At 43.9% G+C, this 19047-nt stretch overlaps 1 protein-coding gene across 1 annotated transcript; it reads right to left on the bottom strand.

Moving 5' to 3' along the window:
• Positions 1-566: 566 nt before the first annotated feature.
• LOC147708090 (uncharacterized) lies at positions 567-17616 on the bottom strand. The gene is made up of 4 exons (XM_086925706.1): positions 17269-17616; positions 13263-13359; positions 1939-2223; positions 567-1642 (listed from the first exon to the last, which is right to left on the bottom strand). The coding sequence occupies exons 1-4, from the start codon at positions 17614-17616 to the stop codon at positions 567-569; spliced, it is 1806 nt and encodes a 601-aa protein (XP_086781832.1).
• Between the last annotated feature and the right edge of the window lie 1431 nt (positions 17617-19047).

Here is a 19047-nt window from a genome sequence, read left to right as displayed (position 1 = left end):
GGTTTTGTTATGCATGTGATTAATGGCTTTCTCATTTCCACATAGGTGATAGCACATATGCCGCCCGCTCGTTCATCCTGACACCCTACCTGAACCCATCAACCCCGAGTGAGAGACGATACAACGTGGCACACAAATCTACTCACAACGTTGTGGGGCGCATCTTTGGGCTGTTAAAAAGCAGGTTCTGCAGCCTCCACAAAAGTGGAGACGCCCTTCAGTACTCACCCCTCATCTGCTGTAAGATCATCGCACCTTGCGCAATGTTGCACAACCGTGCTACAAAGAAAGGTACAGAAGTGGAATTAAGTGATTATGAGAACCACGGTGATAAATGTGCACAGCCTGAGCCCAACACAGCAGGAGTGGTGCCAGCAACAGATGGGAGACAGAGACGGGCATAGATCACACGCAACTATTTCTACATAAGGAGACACAGCCAGGTGTAGTATGTACACAACATAGTTTATTTTTTTGGCACTACTCCAGTACTCAAAGGTACAAATGTGGAAGACCAATTGTAGCCATCCATTCTGGAAGTCCTGGGTTACTTTACCCATTACAGGTCAGGGAGTGTGGGCAGCATCAGTATTTGCGGCCATGCCTACCAGTGCCAGATGACATTGGCTGGCTTCCTCACTGGGTGCGTGGGCAGTGGCAGCCCCATGGAGCCTGCTGCTCCTCCATGTATCAGTAATAGCTGGGGTTGTCATGCTGCTCCTACTGGTGCTCTCCTCACTTTCACCCATATCCAGAGCAACAGTATGTGCTGACTGCGCAGTCAGCAGCACCTCAACAGCACTTGTCACCCTCACAAGGCCCCTGGAGACTTCACTGCTGCTGTGTGCCAGTTCCTCCTGAATGTTTACGCATCGCCTGCAAAGCAGGGAAGTGGCAGTGACCAGGCTGTTGACTGCCCTTCTATGTCGTTCTGCCCGCTGCCTCTCCTTCGGCCTTGCTGCCCTGTCCTGGTCAAGCTTGCTGCACAAGAGCAGTACAGACTGGGATATGTCCCGTATGCCCGCAGCCATCTCTTTCATGCCCGCAGCCAACTCTCTACTCCCCTCCGCCATTGAGCTGATGCCCTTTTCAATGTTTGTCATGTTCTCATTCAGGTGCCTCATCTGGCGTTGCACCGACTGTATGGCCTTCCCCTGCATTTGCTGTACTTTGACCATGCTACTCTCCTGTCCACAGAAGACACTGGGACCCTCACCATGTTGCAATTTACTGCTGGCCCTGCGGTGTCTGACACCTGTGAGGGCTCCCTCGGCGCTGGGCTGCTTATTGACAGTGCTGTCCTCACCAGCCACGATTGATGTATCACCCCCCACCGTGTCTCCTGCTGATGACTCCATTTCTATTAGTGTGACAAATACATGCCTCTTGCTTTTTTCAACTGCAGGTATTGTGATAACCGGTGACGCAAGCAGTTCAAGTGAGGACAGGAGTAGAGGGGAGCCAAAACGCTCTGGGGAGGCCTGCAGCTGTGGTGACGCTGGAAGGGCTTGGGAGGCTGGCTGTGCTGGTGGTGCAGCAGTTTCCTGGGTGGTATTCCCTGCACTTGTACTTGCCTTCTCTGTGTCTTCCCTCTGTGGTGCACTGCCTTCCTTCTCCTTGGTACGCCTGCAAGATGTCTCGCCTGGGGACAGAAATTAATACATTAGCTCTGTGGTCCTGCAGCCCTGCTTATACAATTAAATTCTGATCCCTGAAACACTGTTGCTATTGCCTCAGCTTGCTTATCACAGATGTGTGTCGCATGCGTTGTTGTTTTGTGTTCTGTCTGACATGGTAGGTGTTTCAATGACTACATCTCCCATAATGCATTGCTGGTGTATGTTGCTACTTGTACTGGAGTGGGGTTAACACTACCACAAAGGGGAAGGGGAAAGGAATGGGGATGGGGTGGGGGTGATTACTGTGCATGCTTCTTACCTTTTCTGGTGGCAGCTCGGGATGAGCTGTCTGCATCTCCCACACCACAGACACTGTCTGGTACGATGGTGGACTCCACCAGCTCCTCGAGCTCAGTCAGGGCAGATGCCCTGTTCTTCCCTCCTCCAGTCAGGTTTGCCTGTTTGTGGAGCTCAGCGATCTTTCGCTTTGTCAAGCTCCTGAGGTCATACCACCTCTTCTTCAGGTCGCCAATCTCCCATGTGGTCACTCCGATGGCATTAACTTTTGACTGTATTGCCAGCCAAATCTTCTTTTTGGCAGATTCTGCCACCAGCAGGGACTGCTTCCCAAACAATTTATTGTGCTCCTTTACTACCTCCTCCACGAGGACCTGCAGCTCCATGGTGCTGAATTTAATCTTCCTCTTCCTCTCTGCACCTTTACTCTCAGTGTCTTTGCTTGCCATTTTTCACTTTCACAGGAGTAAAGTTTTCCAGTGGCTCAGGGGCTCTGCTCTGCTCTCACAGCCTCTCCAGCAGCTTCAGATTGCTTGCACCTACATGGGTGTGGCCACTTCCTGGTTGGGAGGAGGGGTGGTTGCACCTAATTGGCTGAATCCTGGGTTTTTTCTAATTTGGGATAGCCGATTCGGTATTTACCGATTCGGAATTTACTGACTCGCTATTTACCGATTCGGTATTTACCGATCGGTGTTGGGGATTCGGTATTTATTTACTGAATTTTACCGATTAGTTAATTTTTACCGAATTATTACCTACATCCTAAATGCTGATTTCTTATTACCGATTCAGTAAAATTCGTTAAAAATCGGTATTTAAGAAACGGTATTTGGGATTTACTTACATATGGCCCTTTATCTCTTTTCACACTTTCATGAGGGTTGGGACAGTTTGTATGAATGCAGGAAAGCTTTTCCAGATCTTGAGTGAAAGGATCTGTATCCCGTTTTTTTTGATTCCCTACATTTCTTCATCTCTAGTCTGGCAGTGACTTGGCTGGGGGTCTAACAGGATCCACCAGAGACCGTTAATAAGTCATCCAGAAATACAGGCTGTAGTTTGGGCGCTGCTAATGGACTGTTGGATGTACTTTATTTTGTCACTGAAGAAGGGGTTGATGGCAGTGCAATTTTTTGGGGAATGTGGACTGTTGGTTCGGGAATGTTTATTCAGTGCTTGCCCGTCTTGATTTGCACTCTGCTTCAATTGGATGCTTTATTGATGGCGTGGAGCCAATAGCCAATGACTGTTAGTAAGAGACAATATGGAGTCTCCTTTCCATCTGCAATCAGGATGCTTAGTAAGAGCTCAGGAAACATGCCACAGCTTTTTGATTTTATCATAATTTCATAGCCCTTCAGTTTTGAAGGGATTTTTCTGATTTTCCTATGTGGTTCAGTGGGTTTTATCTTCAAAAGGACATAAAAGTGAAAAATGCAGACATCTTCACAAGTGACCCTCAAGTGAACCTTTCAGGTATAGGTTCTACTCCAGCAAATGCACTCAAAATAAAGTTGTGTACAAGTTTTTCACAAAAGCAGGCCCTTTACAGAATATGTACTATCTCAGTAACAAAGTGAGCTAGAATAGGAGCTGCTGAAACCACAGTTTGGAAACACAATGAGACAACTACCCCTCCATGTTTCCATGTGGTGCTATCTGCAGCTCCTATGACAAATATATGCAGTGCCAAGGCAGTATATGTACAAGAAACAGCCTGATTATGTGAAAATAGAGGCCTCATTTATAGGGATTTTGTGTAGGGCAGCACAGCAAGTCAGCTTGATGTGTTGCACTACGTCACAGTGAATGGGCCCATATGGTGCATTCCTGTCCTTACCCCCTGCACCAGTGCCCTTTCGGTTGCCTATCGCCAAAGCAGACACCCTAGCAGTATGCAACGGTGCCTGAGTTGTCGGCAGGATTGCTTTTATGCAGGATGCATGCCCCTTCCTGCACAAAAAGTATCCCGGTTGGCTGGTTTTCCTCTTTCTTTGTGTGCTGCGACAAAGAGAAGTAAAGTTATTTCTCCTTGTTTAGACTCCCCTGGGGTGGCCTACGGTTTTGGCACATTCCCAGGTTTACATGATTTTGTAAATCTGGGAAAGCATCAAATCCCATGGGTGTCCATGGAATACCTCCCTAGTGCAGAGCAAGCCAACACAGCAATTTGCGGTGCCTTGCCTTACTCCATATCTATGAGGCAATTCAAAGACAGACAAAGTAGCTTTTTGTGACCTCATCAATATGATTTTATAGTTTGCACCACCAGAGTGACACAAACGTGATGCTACGGCAGTGCAAGTAGCTTATAATTATGCTCCCTGGTTCAAAGCTCTGTTTTTTGCCTGTTAGCAGGCACAGAAAATGTTGATGATACAGGCCCACGTACATAGATGCAGTGCAGAGATTTGCAACTTCTGGCCTTACCGCACAACCCATGCATAAATGTAAGTTTTCAATAAGTTTAGGAAACTAACCCAGGAATGTGAAATTTACTGCTTGTTCCAATTTTACAAACCTTACGTAGATAAGGAGAGTCTGTTTGTGTAGAGTTATAAAATAGACAAGGCAATATTACAGAACTTTGCTATTTGTTCCAGGAGTACCTACACCTACATTAAAAGGAAGAAGTTGGCAAGTGCGGGTAAAAATGGGAGAAGCTTTGACATTTTTTGTGAATTCTCTGTCGATGGTCAACTTATGTATATTGCATTTTCCTGATCCTTTCTCAAATTTCTCTCGATCCAAACAACTACTCTTCTGTGTTCTGCATTCTGAGTTGCAAAATCCACATGCATAAAAGTCATCAGTAAATTAAAATCTGGTTTCAACAGTCTTGTTTGCTTGCAGACTTTTAGTGCTTTAAATAAATTACATTAGAACTTGTACATCAGAAATAGGAGTGCAAGTGGCAGAAATTACAGTTGTGAGGAATTCAGGAAAGGTACATTGCTTTGATAAAGCAGATAAAACTGCTGAATCCTCCAGCTGACACATAAAACCGATCTTGACACTTGAGAGAAAAATGACAACTGTGCACAAATTGTGCTGACTATACATTAAAGAATATGAAAAATAGACCATGAAGAGACTTTGTTACTGTATCTTAAAAGCATGAAGATAACATTGTAGAATAGGAAAAAACATATATTAAATAACATCCGTTCATTGTTTAACTCGTTTTAGTTGCCTATATTATGTGTACCAACCAAAAGTAAAAGTGATGTATTTAGGTGTTACACGTTTCTAATTATTCTTACAGATTAAGAGTGAATTGAAGTCAAAAATGTTTTAGAAATAATTACATGTGATAGTGAAGTTCCCTGTTTAAACTGTATGTTTTCATGCTTGAAAATGTACACAAATTAAGAAAGAGAAAATGGTGGAGCTTGTTTACATCAATGCTGAATGCTTTGCAACTTTTACAGAATAATCTTCATGCATGTGCTATTTTAAATTACTAGAAACAATATTTATACTTTATGTTTGGAATAGATTTTACAGGCTAGATGTTAGATCTTTCTTTTTAATGTTTATCCCCAGACTTTTTGCTTTTGGGCCTCCTGTTTTTGACCCTGGTACTTGTTAGTTTTAGGTCTCTGAGCACTTCACCACTACTGATCAGTGCTAAATGCACATACTCTCCCTGTAAATTGTGTTTATGGATATGAGTTTCCATTATTGGCTTATTTGATTTTCTACTAAATCCCTAGTACAGTACATTGTGTGTGCCCAGGGCCTGTAAATCAAATGCTGCTAGTGGGCCTGTAGCACTGGTTGCACCACCCACACAAACAGCCCTTCAAAGGGTTCTCAGACCTGCCACTGCAGTGTCTGCACGCAGGTGTGACTGCCATGTCAACCTGGCAAGTGCACCCACTTTTCAGGCCCTAGCCTTCCCTTTTATTTCATGTGAGTCACCCCTAAGGTAGACCCAAGGTACCCCTGTAGCAGGGTGTAGTGTATGTGAAAGGCAGGACATGTATTGGTGTGTGTGACATGTCCTGGTAGTAAAATACAGTGCATTTAATGTTTCTCTATTGAAATGCTATCTGTCCAGTAGGAGAGAATGGAAGTGTATTCATAACATCTTATAAGTATAACTTTCCATTGGGACAAGATAGGAAGATGGAACTTAGTATGCCTGAACTCAGAATATAAACATGGTTCTTTTAGTAAAGATGATTTTTATATTGTCTGTTTGAAAATACCACTTTTAGAAAGTGGGTATTTTCTTATTTAGCCATCCTGTGTGCCTCTGTTGGTTAATGGATTGACTGTCAGGCTTTGGAGTGATAGCAGCTTGGGATGTACTTTCACTGTAGATAGACACTGGAGGGGTTGAGCTGTGTCCTGCCTCTCCCAGATGAGTCAGTGTTGGCCTGAATAGCCCTGGGTTGCATTTAGAGTAGGGGGAGATTTCCTATTACCTGAATGGTCTCCACCTTCTGCTGGGAAGCAGCACCAGAGAGGACATAACTGGTTTTGACTGAGCACAGAGCCTCTCTGACATCAGAGAACAAAGAGAAAATAAATATAAATATTGGGGCCTAGACCCCAGAACTTTAGAATACATCTGGACTCAGGAGGGACCTCTGCCAAGCAAACTGAAGGAGAAATACTGCCCCTTTGCTGTGTGCTGTTTGGGGTTGGCCGGTAGTGGCTATTTCTGTCAAGGAGAGGATAAAAACTTTGCTGTGTTAGGTGTCTCCTGCCTGAAGAAGTTCTCCAAGGGCTTGAAGTAGAGCTTACCTCCTGTTCTGAAGTCTCAGGGACACAAATACTTCACCACTAGCTCCCCTGAACTTCCTTGTTGGGAGTTCTGATATGCCAAGAGGTGCCTGTTGCTGAGTTGGGCCTCTGGAGGCCGTTCCTGCTGTTGGTAGCTGGAAAAGAGATGCAACTATGAGAAGCGCAACACATCCGCACCTGTTTCCGATGTACCACTGAAGAACCCGACACAACGCCTGCTTGTAGCTGGTAAAATCGCCACACGCTGAATCCCATGCACCGATCTCTGAAGACTGAGATCACTGCTCCGATTATGACGCAGGTCCTGCTGTGCGGCTGCAAGAACCAACTGATTGTGGAACCACAGCTGGAGAGACCAATGCAGTGCTGTTTCTGCTGCATCGAGAATCAACGCACCCCTTATCCCCAAACATCACACAGGGGCGCCAAGTCTACAAGGACACTGGGGCTGCAGGAAGAAACTGACGTATCTCCTCCTCACACAGTAAGGAACCGACGCATTACCTCCCCTGCATGGCAGTAAGGAACCAACACATCACCTCCCCTGGAGTGAGGAACCAACGCATCACCTTCCCTGGGTGTAAGGAACTGACACATCATCTTCCCTGTGGCTGTTTTTGTTTACGATTTTGACACAACAAAGGTTTAGTGTCTTATCTATAGTTTGCTAAGGATAGAACTGTTTTTCCTTTTAAAAGTCATATTTTAATTTTTGTATTGTGGATTTTTGTCGTTTTGGTCTTGTTTGGTTCAAATAAAGCTGAATTATTTTTCTAAACTGGTAGGGTGTCCATTTGTAGAGTTATCACTGTATTTCTGTATGTGTGCACAAATGCTATACACACTGCCTCTGAGATAAGCCTGTCTGCTCATGTCAAGCTACCAACGGGGTGAGCTGGGGTTATTTTAGAAATGTATCCCCCTTATCCTCACTCTGAAGAAGGATTCCTATTTGGACAAAGGTGCAAACCATTGCCAAATAGAGACCCCCATTTCTAACATTGGTACTTTGAAAACTGCATTAATACGGTATAGTTACATGTGCAAATTACAATGAGACTAAAATGCTTCATGGGTGCAATTAATTAAAAGTAATATGTAAAGGTCCTAAAGACTTTAAATGTAATCTATATTTACATTACTTTATATTCTGTATTTCATGAACAAAATTCAATTTAGACCTACATTTCTCTTCTTTGCCTGATTCTGTTCTCATGGAAGGTTTCGTAAACTTGCAATGTGTATTGAAACTATGTTGTACAGAAAGAGTTCCTATGCACATACTAGGACGATTTGCTAAATGTTTGTTACTTTGGAAACATCTGCTGTGAGAAATTGTCCTCTTAAGCTCACTCATGTACCTTCGCTGAAAGACTATTGTTTAAAATAGGGGTGGGCGTCAAATTCCGTTCCGCTTGCGGAATTTGTGAAATTTCAGCATTTTTGCGTTCCGCGCGGAACGCAAAAATGTCAAAACTTCTGCGATCCGCGGCAGAACAGAATTTGTATTACAACGGTGGCGTCTTCTTGGATAAATATGCAGGCAGGATTCTTTCTGGCACAGTGCTCCTGTCACAAAAATTCAACCTCAACAGGAAGCACTTACAGATATAACTGAAGCAGGTGACGAGTTGAAGCTCAAATTCAGTAACTCATTAATCAGCCTAAAAAAATCATGAGCTTTGTCAAGGCTCGGCAGGTGTGCTTTCTCGCCATAACTACCGTTGAATATTAGCTGTGGTGCTTGATGGAGACCTTTGCATCCTTGACTTTCACGAGCGCAAACCCCGTGCAGTTCCTGTGACCAGGAGCTTCTTTCTCCTCATCTGCTGCTCTGATCGGTCTCTGACCTTTTATAAACACAAGAGGCATGTGAACTCGCATAGAAGCCCACCAGTTTGGCCCCGCCCCACACACTAGCAGTGTACACCTTCTTCCTGCCCTTTACACACTAGGATGGACAGCTCACTCAAGGGACCCTGGCGCCCTTCGGCGCGATGGAAAAGTTAGTTACACACACATGGTCACTGGAGACAACTCTTCTGGCCCTTTACGCAGCTGTAGTGTAGGAAAAACACTATACATTTACCCAACGAGGTAGCACTTACTGATTAGCCAGTAGGAAGTACTCCAGTTGAGTAGAGGTATCGCACAGAACGGTGGCATCTTTTTGGATATATATGCAGGGCAGGAGTCATTCTGGCACAATGCTCCTGTCACAAAAATTAAACCTCAATAGGAAGCACTTACAGGTGCCTGAGCTGAAGCTTAAATTCAGCAACTCATTAAGCAACCCAAAAAAATCGTGAGCATTGTCGAGGCAGGGCAGGTGTGCTTTCTCCCAATATCTACAGTCGAAAATTAGCTGTGATGCTTTGCATCCTTGACTTTCACGAGCGCAATCCCTGTGCAATTCCTGTGACCAGCAGCTTCTTTCTCCTCATCTGCTGCTCTGATCGGTCTCTGACATGTGAACTAGCATAGAAGCCCGCCCGTTTGGCCCCGGCCCACACACTAGCATGACTGTGCACCATCTTCCCGCTCTCTACCTCTATGATGGACAGTTCACTCAAGGGACCCCGGCGCCTTTCGGCGCAATGACAAAGTTACACACACATGGTCACTGGAGACGAGAGACAACTCTACTGGCCCTTTACGCAGCTGTGATGTGGAAAAGCACTATCAACTCGCAAAGAAGCCCCACCCCCGAAAATCTCCGTGAAGACGTGAAATCTTCGTGTATTCGTGGAGATTTTTTGCCATTGCGCGGAAGTTTGCAAAAGGCAATTTTGCAAATTCCGCCCACCCCTAGTTTAGAATTTGCACATTTTGAATTGGTTCAACAGCATACCTGATGATCACCACCGTTTTGCTATAAATAGTGTCTTCTTTATGCTGTATGACAGACACTCTATGAGAACTGACCAATGGACTGAGTGGTCTGACCAGATGGGGTGAACCACGAGGTGTCACCCCAGATCTTGAGGAATATAATATACATTTTGTAACAGAGAGAAAGGAGTAAATCTTTTCCATATTGCTTTTTTGGAACTGAGAGACATTTGTTTCCTTGTGGTCTTTTTTTGGCTTCCATTGGCTGACGCATACACTGTGTGCGTTATCCCCAGATCTCAGAGAGAACCTCTGAGCTGATATTGTTCATTTCCCGTATGGAACTCTTCTTCTAGAACTTTGGTAATTGATGGCCCTGAGAGATTAATTTGATTTTTTGCACTCCTAATTCTAATGCCTGATATCAATGTATTTACTCATCTTAGTTGCTGATAAAATCTAACTTTAACTAAATACTATTTCTGTCTCTTCATGATTTTTCTCAACTTATTGATTGTGCATTCCAAAATGAAAATTAATGGGGGATGGGAATTCTAATAGAGAGGTCTTGGACAGCAGATTATAATGTTATTATCCTGCACAGCTCTAACTGAATTATTGGTCTGCACGATTCTGGTTCAGCTCAATTTCTTCAGGAGATTTGGTCTGGCTGTGATAATGCTTTACTTGTGTAGTATAGGCTATAGTATTCGCAGTCCTCATTAGATAACTGGATTGGATCCCCAATAGCCTACCCAGAGTCCCTTAATTCCAACTCCAGATGATGTTCCTCATGGAACCAGCACTGATTCCAGTATACGTTCCCCTCAATTAAAATCTTCAGTTGGAAGGACAGGAAAGGCCCAAACTTTCTTTGTACCTGAGAATCATATGGTAATTATACCAAGGGTAACACAGAATACTATCGGAAATACTCTTTTGAGGGAAACACCAGGGGGCATATTACCAACATTAGCGATATTTATCGCTATGTTGGTTTAGCGGCGATATTTTTATCGCCGAGCTGCGGCGATTTTTATCACTTAGAAACCTTGCTATTATCAAGGTTTATCGCCTAAGCGATAAAAATCGGCCGAAATGCATGAATATCGCTGAAAAGTCAGCGATATTCATGCATTACCGAGCTAATGCTCTTAGCCATGTTATCCACCTACCATTGGATACCATGGCTAAGAACTGCTCAGGGGCAGGTGTTAGCTTTTGGAGATAGTCGCGCTTAGCGCGAATATCTCCAAAAGTTGGTAATAGGAGATTGCGATGTTAGCGACTATTTCCAGTCGCTAACATCCTGGCACGCCCACTTTGCATGTCATTAGTGATAAATATCACTGACATGCAAAGCGGGGCCCAAGATGGTCGCTATCTCCTACTAGCTGTCGCTAACTGGTGTTAGCGACAGCTAGGTAATATGGAGATAATTTTAGCTCCGCTTTCTTGGCTTTTAAAGCCAAAAAAGAGGAGATAAACCCCCTTAATATTATGCCCCCAGATCCTTTCACACTCTAACCTAATGCAAAGACTGAAGATCGGAATAAGGATTTTTCAGGGAATGTTGCAGAGGGATAAACCAGCCCGACTTCTCAAGAATGAGATGATTGGCTTAAAAGTATAGCTACCCCTGTGAATGACACAGGTGTTGAGGTTTATGGAAAGAGTGCCCTGGGGGCAAGAAAGGATAGGTCCCTGGATGTTGCAAGGCTTAAAGTGGAATTGGAAGAAATGATTATAGGAACCATGAGCCCAGCTAGGATAGTCGCATATCAGGATAATGAGTTGTGTGTCTGTGAAGACATTACCAGAAGCGCTCAAAACATACATGAGAAGTTATCTGAAATGGCACAGAAATATAGAGTGGATGTACAGTGGTCCAAAATCATTGCAAAAATCCTATAGAATAGATTTTACTGAAAACACAGACATTCAGGAATGAGATTACAGATTAAAGAGTATTAGTTCCTACAAATCTATAAATGATCTGCACCTTTAGACAGCATAAACTAAGGGATTGGTGACCAGACTTATTCCAGACACCCCCAAAGGATATGATAGCCTTTAGACCAGCTAGCTCACAGTGCCACCAAACCCCCTAACCTTACCAAGGAGTGAATAGTATCTGACAAGTATCAAATATGACAACCCTTGATCCTTCAAGGATTGTGGAAACAGTACAGCACTTTTTGCTCAGTCAAAAATGTTCATTTAGTCTCAGAGATACACAGAATAAATGATGGAGACATTTTTAATAAACATTTATTGAACCAGGGTCCTCCTAGTACAAAATATGTTTGGTGCAACAATCAATAGAAACAGATGAATATATGCAGACATATGGATACATGGCAGTAATCAAGTGTACTCTTAAAATGCTAACCCTAACTAAGTGTACCTAAGTTTACCTAGCATGTACATAGGTGTAAAGCCAAGAATCCACTAGGAAAGAGCCGACCCCATTACCTGATGGGAGATGGGATGGGAGAGAATAAAGGACCCCGTCTTGGACACCATGCAAGGGATATCAGAACACTGCATACTGGAGTTTCTGCATGCAGGAATCTCAGTGTCTTATGTCAGCATGGAAGCTTCTCCTCTGGTTGGCCAGTGAAAATGTTGTTCTTTTATACCCGAAAGGTACCCTCAGGGGTTCTACCTAGATGTGTAATGGTACTATGAGTCTGTTGTCTAAGGATGACGATAGTGGTGACTTTTGATAAGAGTAACTTTACAAAAGATGGGAATCCTGCTGCGCATGTCCTAGGCAGGGGAGTTAGATATGATACTAAGAATCCTCATGCATAAATGAGGCTAGTTTGCAAAGAAAACAACACATCGTGTATTTGGTACATAGCTAGGTAAAAGGCCAACGCCAAAACTGTTATGTAGAGCAAGGTAGGACAAATGTAGGTAAAAGGTTGTGCAGTTACCTAGGCTTATATTGGGGTACATTGGGGTTCATAACACCCATTCCTCATCCACAGGATGATAAGATTAACCCCTTTCCTGCGGCCGCGATTTTGCGGCAGTGCGGCACTTCCGCAAAATGGGCGGGGCCACGTCGGCCGTTGTGTGATGGCAGCACTAGCGAGGTATTGCTCCCGTCAGCCAACAGCCGGCAGAAGCACGCAAGGGGTTAATAAATGCTAAAATATGCCTGTCATGAAAAAATTGTAATAAAAAAGAGTGTAAAAACATTTAAAAACATGATGCATGTGGAAAACTATGCAAATGTTAAAAAGGCTCTATAAGTCGTCTAAATAGTCAATATACTGTTAGATCAAATGAGTACACTGAAAGCCATGAAAAACAGTGAAAGCAGGAGAGAAATAAAACAAAAACATGTTTTTGAATCCCTATTTGGCTTGTTTTTGTAAAAGGCCGAATTGTTCACATCACACGGAGAGCCGAAAGTTTATGTGACCTGTGTGAGAGACGCAACAGGACCCCTAAAGACCCTTAGCAGCGATGGAGACACCCCCCCAACCAAGAGTGCGCCAGGGAGTGTGTTTGCAGACTAGTGGAGAAAGTAGGTATGGCCTGCTAGCATAACTCCTTGGGGGCCAACTACTACTCCTGTTACCTCCAGTAAGTCCCACACAGTGGGATTGTTAGGAGGTCTTTGGAGGCCATGTCCCCTTTCTCCACCACTCTGCAAACGTGCCTTCTGGCACACTACTGGTTGGGGGATGAAGTACATTTTACACCTGAGGGACCTTGAGTGCCAAGAAGCCCCCCTGGTACCTCCTGAAAGTCCTACATGGCGGAATTCCTGAGGGCTGGTTGGAGGCTCAGCTCCCCTTCTCCAGCACTCTGCAAACTTGACAGGTAGCAAAAGAACCTTAGAAATTCATAAAAAAACAAAGATTACAGGGACATTATAGTTAGCAAAAAGTATTTTAAAAAACCTTAGAAATTCACACACAAAAAACAAAGTTTACAGGGACGTTATAGTTAGCAAATAGAATTTTTAAAAAACCTTAGAAATTTACTTAAAAAAAGGTTACAAAGACATCATAGTTAGTAAATAATAATAATGATCTTTATTTGGCATAGAAAATATGACCATAAAAGAGACAATTTAAAATACTCATACATCAAGTGTGACCATTATCTGAAAAAGCCAGATGTATTGTAGTCCGCACAGGTGTCTTAGATTCATTAGACTTCCAACAACCCTTTCTTAAATTAAGTTAAAAAAGTAATCCATAAAATCCTAATCTAACATTTAAATAACATACTACACATAGTCCTAAAAAGTAACTCTCAGTTCCAGACATTTATAGCAGCCTACAACAGTGCAACATTTGCAAATGCACTTGTGACCCTCAATCACCTCTAGTGGTTCTTAACCTTAAAGACAAACTTAAAAAATTGGAAACACAAAGAGTGTAAAACATCAGATGAGAGTTGTAAAAAGAGTGAGGCAACATGTGCCTGCCTAAATCTAAGCTTTTTTAAAGGTACCTTTAGGAGCACTTGTCTAGGATATGAATAATATGAGCAGCACAAAATGCAAAGTATTCTGTGGAGACCTATTGTCGCAGCCCCAGGGTCCTCTGTGTGCTGCATGCACCGCAAAGCTGGGGGCTGAAGCCAGTAAGTGGTGAAATAAATTCAGTTCAAAACGGGTAATTAAAAATCTATTTTGGGTACTTGTCATCAGAAATAGATAGGGTTCCAAGGTCTATACCGATTTTACTAAAATATGTTCTCTAACCATGGGTTTCCTAAGCTCCTTATCCTTATGTCATGGTGTGCAGTTACATGTTTAAAAAACAAATCTTTCATAATCGCCTTTTCTTGAGATCCAACTTATCATGACTAATAAACAGATCTTCACGTCCTAATACGGTGAAGGTGTCCTTTACATTTTTTAACCATGAAAGTTTTAGCGCATGGTCAAGGTAAAGGAAATCTTGGATAACCAGGCTGTTAAAAGCTGCCTCCTCAATGGACCAGATCTTCACCCAACACAGGAGGGGTTTAACAGCCACCATATAAAAGAGGTACTTGGACCCCAATTCCTCATGTATGGAGAAAGATGGGGTAATATGAGGGACTTTGAAAATCCACCTGAAATATTTATTTTTTACAGTTTGTAATTTGGTAGCCACCATATATCGCCATACCTCACGGCCGTATAAAGCTTTAGAAATACAAAATGAGTTGTATAACTTTAAAATTGTCTCTGGCGAGCAATTGCCTAATCTCTGAGCATAGTTTGCAATTGCTCCTGTAGACCTTATCATTTCTAGATACTTTTCTTCTAATAATTTTTAAAACTCAATGTCTCATCGGATAAAACACCCAAGTAAGAAAAAGCCAGTACTTTCCCTAGGCTATGTGTGCCTACTTATTGGGCCTCATGCTCTGTTTTCCAATTTCCATTATGTAAGATTTATTATATTAGGTGACAAATCCATTGCCTCCATAAAAGTTACAAACCCATCTAGCAAAAACTGCAAGCCCTTTGGTATACATGCAAGGAGTAACGCGTTAGCCGTGTATAACAAAACAGGGACCTGTCTTATGCCTATCCACTGGGAGTCAGCATGTAAGGCCGCCTGGGCAGATTTGTGACCATTAATGTACAGTGTAAACAAAAACTGTGCTAATATACAACCCTGTCTGACCCCACTAGAGCAATTAAAATGACCAGTCGTCTTCCCCTCCTGTGTGTATCTGACTACTGCTGTGGTGTTAAAAAGGAGGGCCATTGGGGTGTTGGTTATTGCCGGGACCACTGCGAACTCTCCAAGCAGTTTCCAGAGTTTACCACGATGCTCTTGATCAAAGGCCGCAGTGAGATCCATAAACCCTAAATACAACGCCCTCGGTTTGGCTATTGTATATTTTGTGATTATGAGGTAAAGTTCAGGCATAGATCTGAGGTGGATTTACCCGCACGGAATCCATATTGTAAGTCTGATCTTATTTGGTTAGTCTCTGCCCAGTCAGACAATTAATTCAATAAGACCAGACCCAGGACCTTCACTGTCATGTCAATAAGGGATATGGTGTGATAACAATGTGTACTTATTTATTTATACCATTTGTAGAGCGCACTAATACCAACCGGTGTCCTGGCGCTAAGATGGTAGCTCCCTAAGTTTCCGGCCGCTGATCTAGGTCGAAAAGAGCTAAGTTTTCAGTTTCTTTCGGAAGGCCAAAAGGTTAGCACTTTGCTTTAAGGCCAAAGGAAGGGCATTCCAGGCCACCGCCGCCCCTCTGGCAAAGCTTCGGCCCCCTCAACGCACCTTCCTGATGCGAGCAGTCTTGATCAGCCCCAGGTTAGCCGACCTTAGTGTCTTTCTGGCTTGTACCATTGGAACAGCTGCTGGAGAAACTTAGGGCCTATTCCATGGACTGCTTTGTAAACAATGCAGAGGGACTTGAACCTGATCCGTTTCCGCACGGGGAGCCAGTGCAGTTCCTGGAGCTCCCCGGAGACGGATACAAATTTCGGCAGGCCGACAATAAGACGCGCAGCCACGTTTTGTAAAACCTGCATCCTATTACGCAGCCCCTGTTGAGCCTCCAGAAGCAGGCTGTTACAATAATCAAGGCGGGAAAGCACAAGGGCTGACACCACCGTCTTTCTACTTCCAACTGGTAGAAAAGGGAGGATCTTCCTGATAATTTTCAAGGTCCAGTGGATGGATGAGGAAAGCGCCTTTACTTGGGGTTTATAGGAGAGTAGGTCGTCTATAATCACTCCTAAGTTCTTAACCTTCGTAGCTGGGGAAGGAGGGAATCCCATGTCTTCCGGCCACCACTCCGGACCCCAAAAGTTGGAGTTAGATCCAAAAAGTAGCACCTCTGTTTTAGAGGAGTTCAGCTTTAAACAGCTTTTCTCCATCCAGATGCTAACTGCCTTCATGCAATCCTGAAACCTGGCGGCCACGCCTGGATTATTCCCGGGAAGCAAAGATACCACAATCTGTGTATCATCGGCATACGATGTTAACTCGAACCCGTAGGATCGGATCACCGGGGCAAGAGAGGAGACATAAAGGTTAAATAGTGTGGGGCTTAGGGAGGATCCCTGAGGGACCCCTCCTGGGAGTTCAAAAGGTTTGGACTCGAAATCTCCCATTGCCACCACCTGAACCCTATTTCTCAGAAAGGATTTCAGGATATTCAGTGCTCTCCCCTAAATCCCACAGTCTTCTAAACGGTCCACCAACACTTTGTGGTGGACCGTATCGAAGGCTGCAGATAAATCGAGGAGGACCAGCACCGCTTGGCCTCCTGCATCCAGAGCCTTTCTGACCTCCTCCGTGGATTTAATCAGGGCGGTCTCAGTACTGTGGCCTTCCCTGAACCCATGCTGGGCAGAGTCTAGGCCCTGTGATGAACGCAGAAAGGCACACAGCTGGAGGTTCATGGCTTTTTCAACTAATTTAGCAGGGAGCGGCAGCCTAGCAATGGGCCTGTAACTATTTGGATCAGTGATATCCAATGAGGGCTTTTTGAGTAGGGGAAAAATGGAGGCCCGTTTCCAACATGTGGGAAAGTCCCCCACGTCAAACATCAAGTTAAATAGCGTAGCCAGGGAATCAGCGATTGGAAGGGCTACCAACTTAGCTACTGATGCTGGGCAGGGGTCAAGGGGGGAACCTGATTTGGTTGCGTGCAGCAGGCTAAGGACGTCTGCCGAGCAAACTGGCTCAAACGCCACAAATTTCTTTTCCTGCGGGATACTCACTAGGGACCTGTGTGAGCCATCAAGTAGGCTAGAAGTTACCTGCGGCTCAAGAGAGGTGAAGATAGTTTGCACCTTGTTGAGGAAGAACTCCGCTAAAGACTGACATAGCTCCAGACTTGGAGGAACGATCACTGGCTTAGGAGTAGCCAGGCCCGCAACTGTTTCAAAGAGCTCCCTAGATGAATTTTTTGCTTTCTCAATCCGATCAGTGAAATAGACACTCTTCGCCTGCCTTATGAGATCTTTGTACACCCTTTGGGAAGCTTTCAGTTTGACCTTGTCTATATCATTGTAATTGGAGCGCCAGATGCGTTCCAATTTCTTGCAGACAATTTTGGCATCTCTAAGTTCATCCGTAAACCATGGGGCTGACGGGGCTGCTCTCATCGGGTGACACGGTTTCGGCGGGGCTAAGGAACAACATGCCTGATCGATCCATTCCGTGTACCTAGCAGCTGCTCTGTTCACATCATTTGGCAGCACTGTCTTGATCTCCGTTCTTGAAAATCAGTACAAAGGTGACAGTAAACCATGATGCGGGCATTGCTGTTGCTACTGCCGCATTTAAAACCCTAACCAGGAGGGGGACCCATATCTTTGTTTTACAGCGGAAAAGGTCTCATGGTAACCCATCTGGTCCCGTCGCCTTATTCCATGAAAGTCCCTCAATTCCCAGTCTGACCTCGTCCAGAGTGAAGGTAATGGGATCAGCTCTGTGATAAATATTTAATTCCTGTGATTGTTCCTCTCTGTAGGGTTGATTGTAAACTCCCTCAAAATGAGTGTACCATTGCTCTGGTAAGATATTATGACTTAGTCCTGGTTTGTTTAGATCTTTAAAACACAGGTTATTAATGACCCTCTGAAGGTGGGTGCAATCCTTTTGTTCACATGTCTCTGTTAGGTCCTCCCAGGCTTTTTTTGCAGTGAGCGCTTCAGCCCCCTAATGTCTTGCTTGAATATGCTACGGCAGGCGACCCCTATCTCTCTGGGTCTTTTTTAGGGCCATCCTGAGGTCTCTAAGAGCCCGAAAGCACTCCCCGGTACACCATCTTGGTACATCTGCTAGAGGAGTTTACCGGTGCTAATAATAACCCACCCACTACTTGTGTTATAGCAATGAATGCATGAATTAAATCTTCCCACTGTACTTGCGGGTCTAAAGATTTCAAAATCTCCTTTTTGCCTCTACTAAAAAGTGAATTATTAAAAACAATGCTATTGACCTGTGACCTCCATCAATGCTTTCCTTGATCAGTTATTTTATGGGGTCCTTGATGGCTCCAAGGGGCCACAAGTGAGTGAAATGATCACATGATTGTGGTCACTGAATGTACTGTAATGTATGTTAAAAAAGGATATAAACCTCCTCAGTGTAAGAGACACAAATATGAAATCAATAAATGTTGAGCAACCTCTACCTTTATAGGTCGGGCACAGGTGTGTCAGGATGGCTAGGATCAGGTCCATTGTATGAGTTAGGTCATAAGTATTCAGGAGGACACTCAAATCCCACGCTTCTTGAGTATGTTCCAAAAGCAGTCCCTCGCTTATTGTGCATGTTGACCAGTCTTGGTGGGTCACCATTAAATTGGGACATAGATGACAATTACAATCTCCCACTAAGAATAAATAAGACTGCAAAAGGCCTTCCCCTTGGAGTTGCTCCTGGCAACTATTTAATTCATCAAGGCTAGCCGATCCCTGTGAATGGCGTCTTGTGTTATTACAAAAAAATTATTACAAATTAATATGATTTTCTCATTAATGTGTACAACATCAGAGTCCCACAACAGGGTCTTCTATTATATGAAAGTC

The sequence above is a fragment of the Lissotriton vulgaris genome, chromosome 6, assembly GCF_964263255.1.
Source record: "Lissotriton vulgaris chromosome 6, aLisVul1.2, whole genome shotgun sequence".
In the NCBI taxonomy this organism is placed as follows: Eukaryota; Metazoa; Chordata; class Amphibia; order Caudata; family Salamandridae; genus Lissotriton; species Lissotriton vulgaris.
Note: the sequence above shows the minus strand (reverse complement) of the source record. Positions and strands in the feature narration are given on the sequence as shown.

What these genes read in the sequence shown, in the direction of transcription:
- LOC147708090 (XM_086925706.1), bottom strand. Translation starts at nt 17,616, where the DNA reads ATGAGAGCAGCCCCGTCAGCCCCATGGTTTACGGATGAACTTAGAGAT. An exon ending in CCATGTAGGACTTTCAGGAG is followed by an intron (nt 2,224 to 13,262) that starts GTACCAGGGGGG and finishes TGCTGGTGGCAG; the next exon opens with AATCTGCCAAAAAGAAGATT. An exon ending in CCGAGCTGCCACCAGAAAAG is followed by an intron (nt 1,643 to 1,938) that starts GTAAGAAGCATG and finishes TTCTGTCCCCAG; the next exon opens with GCGAGACATCTTGCAGGCGT.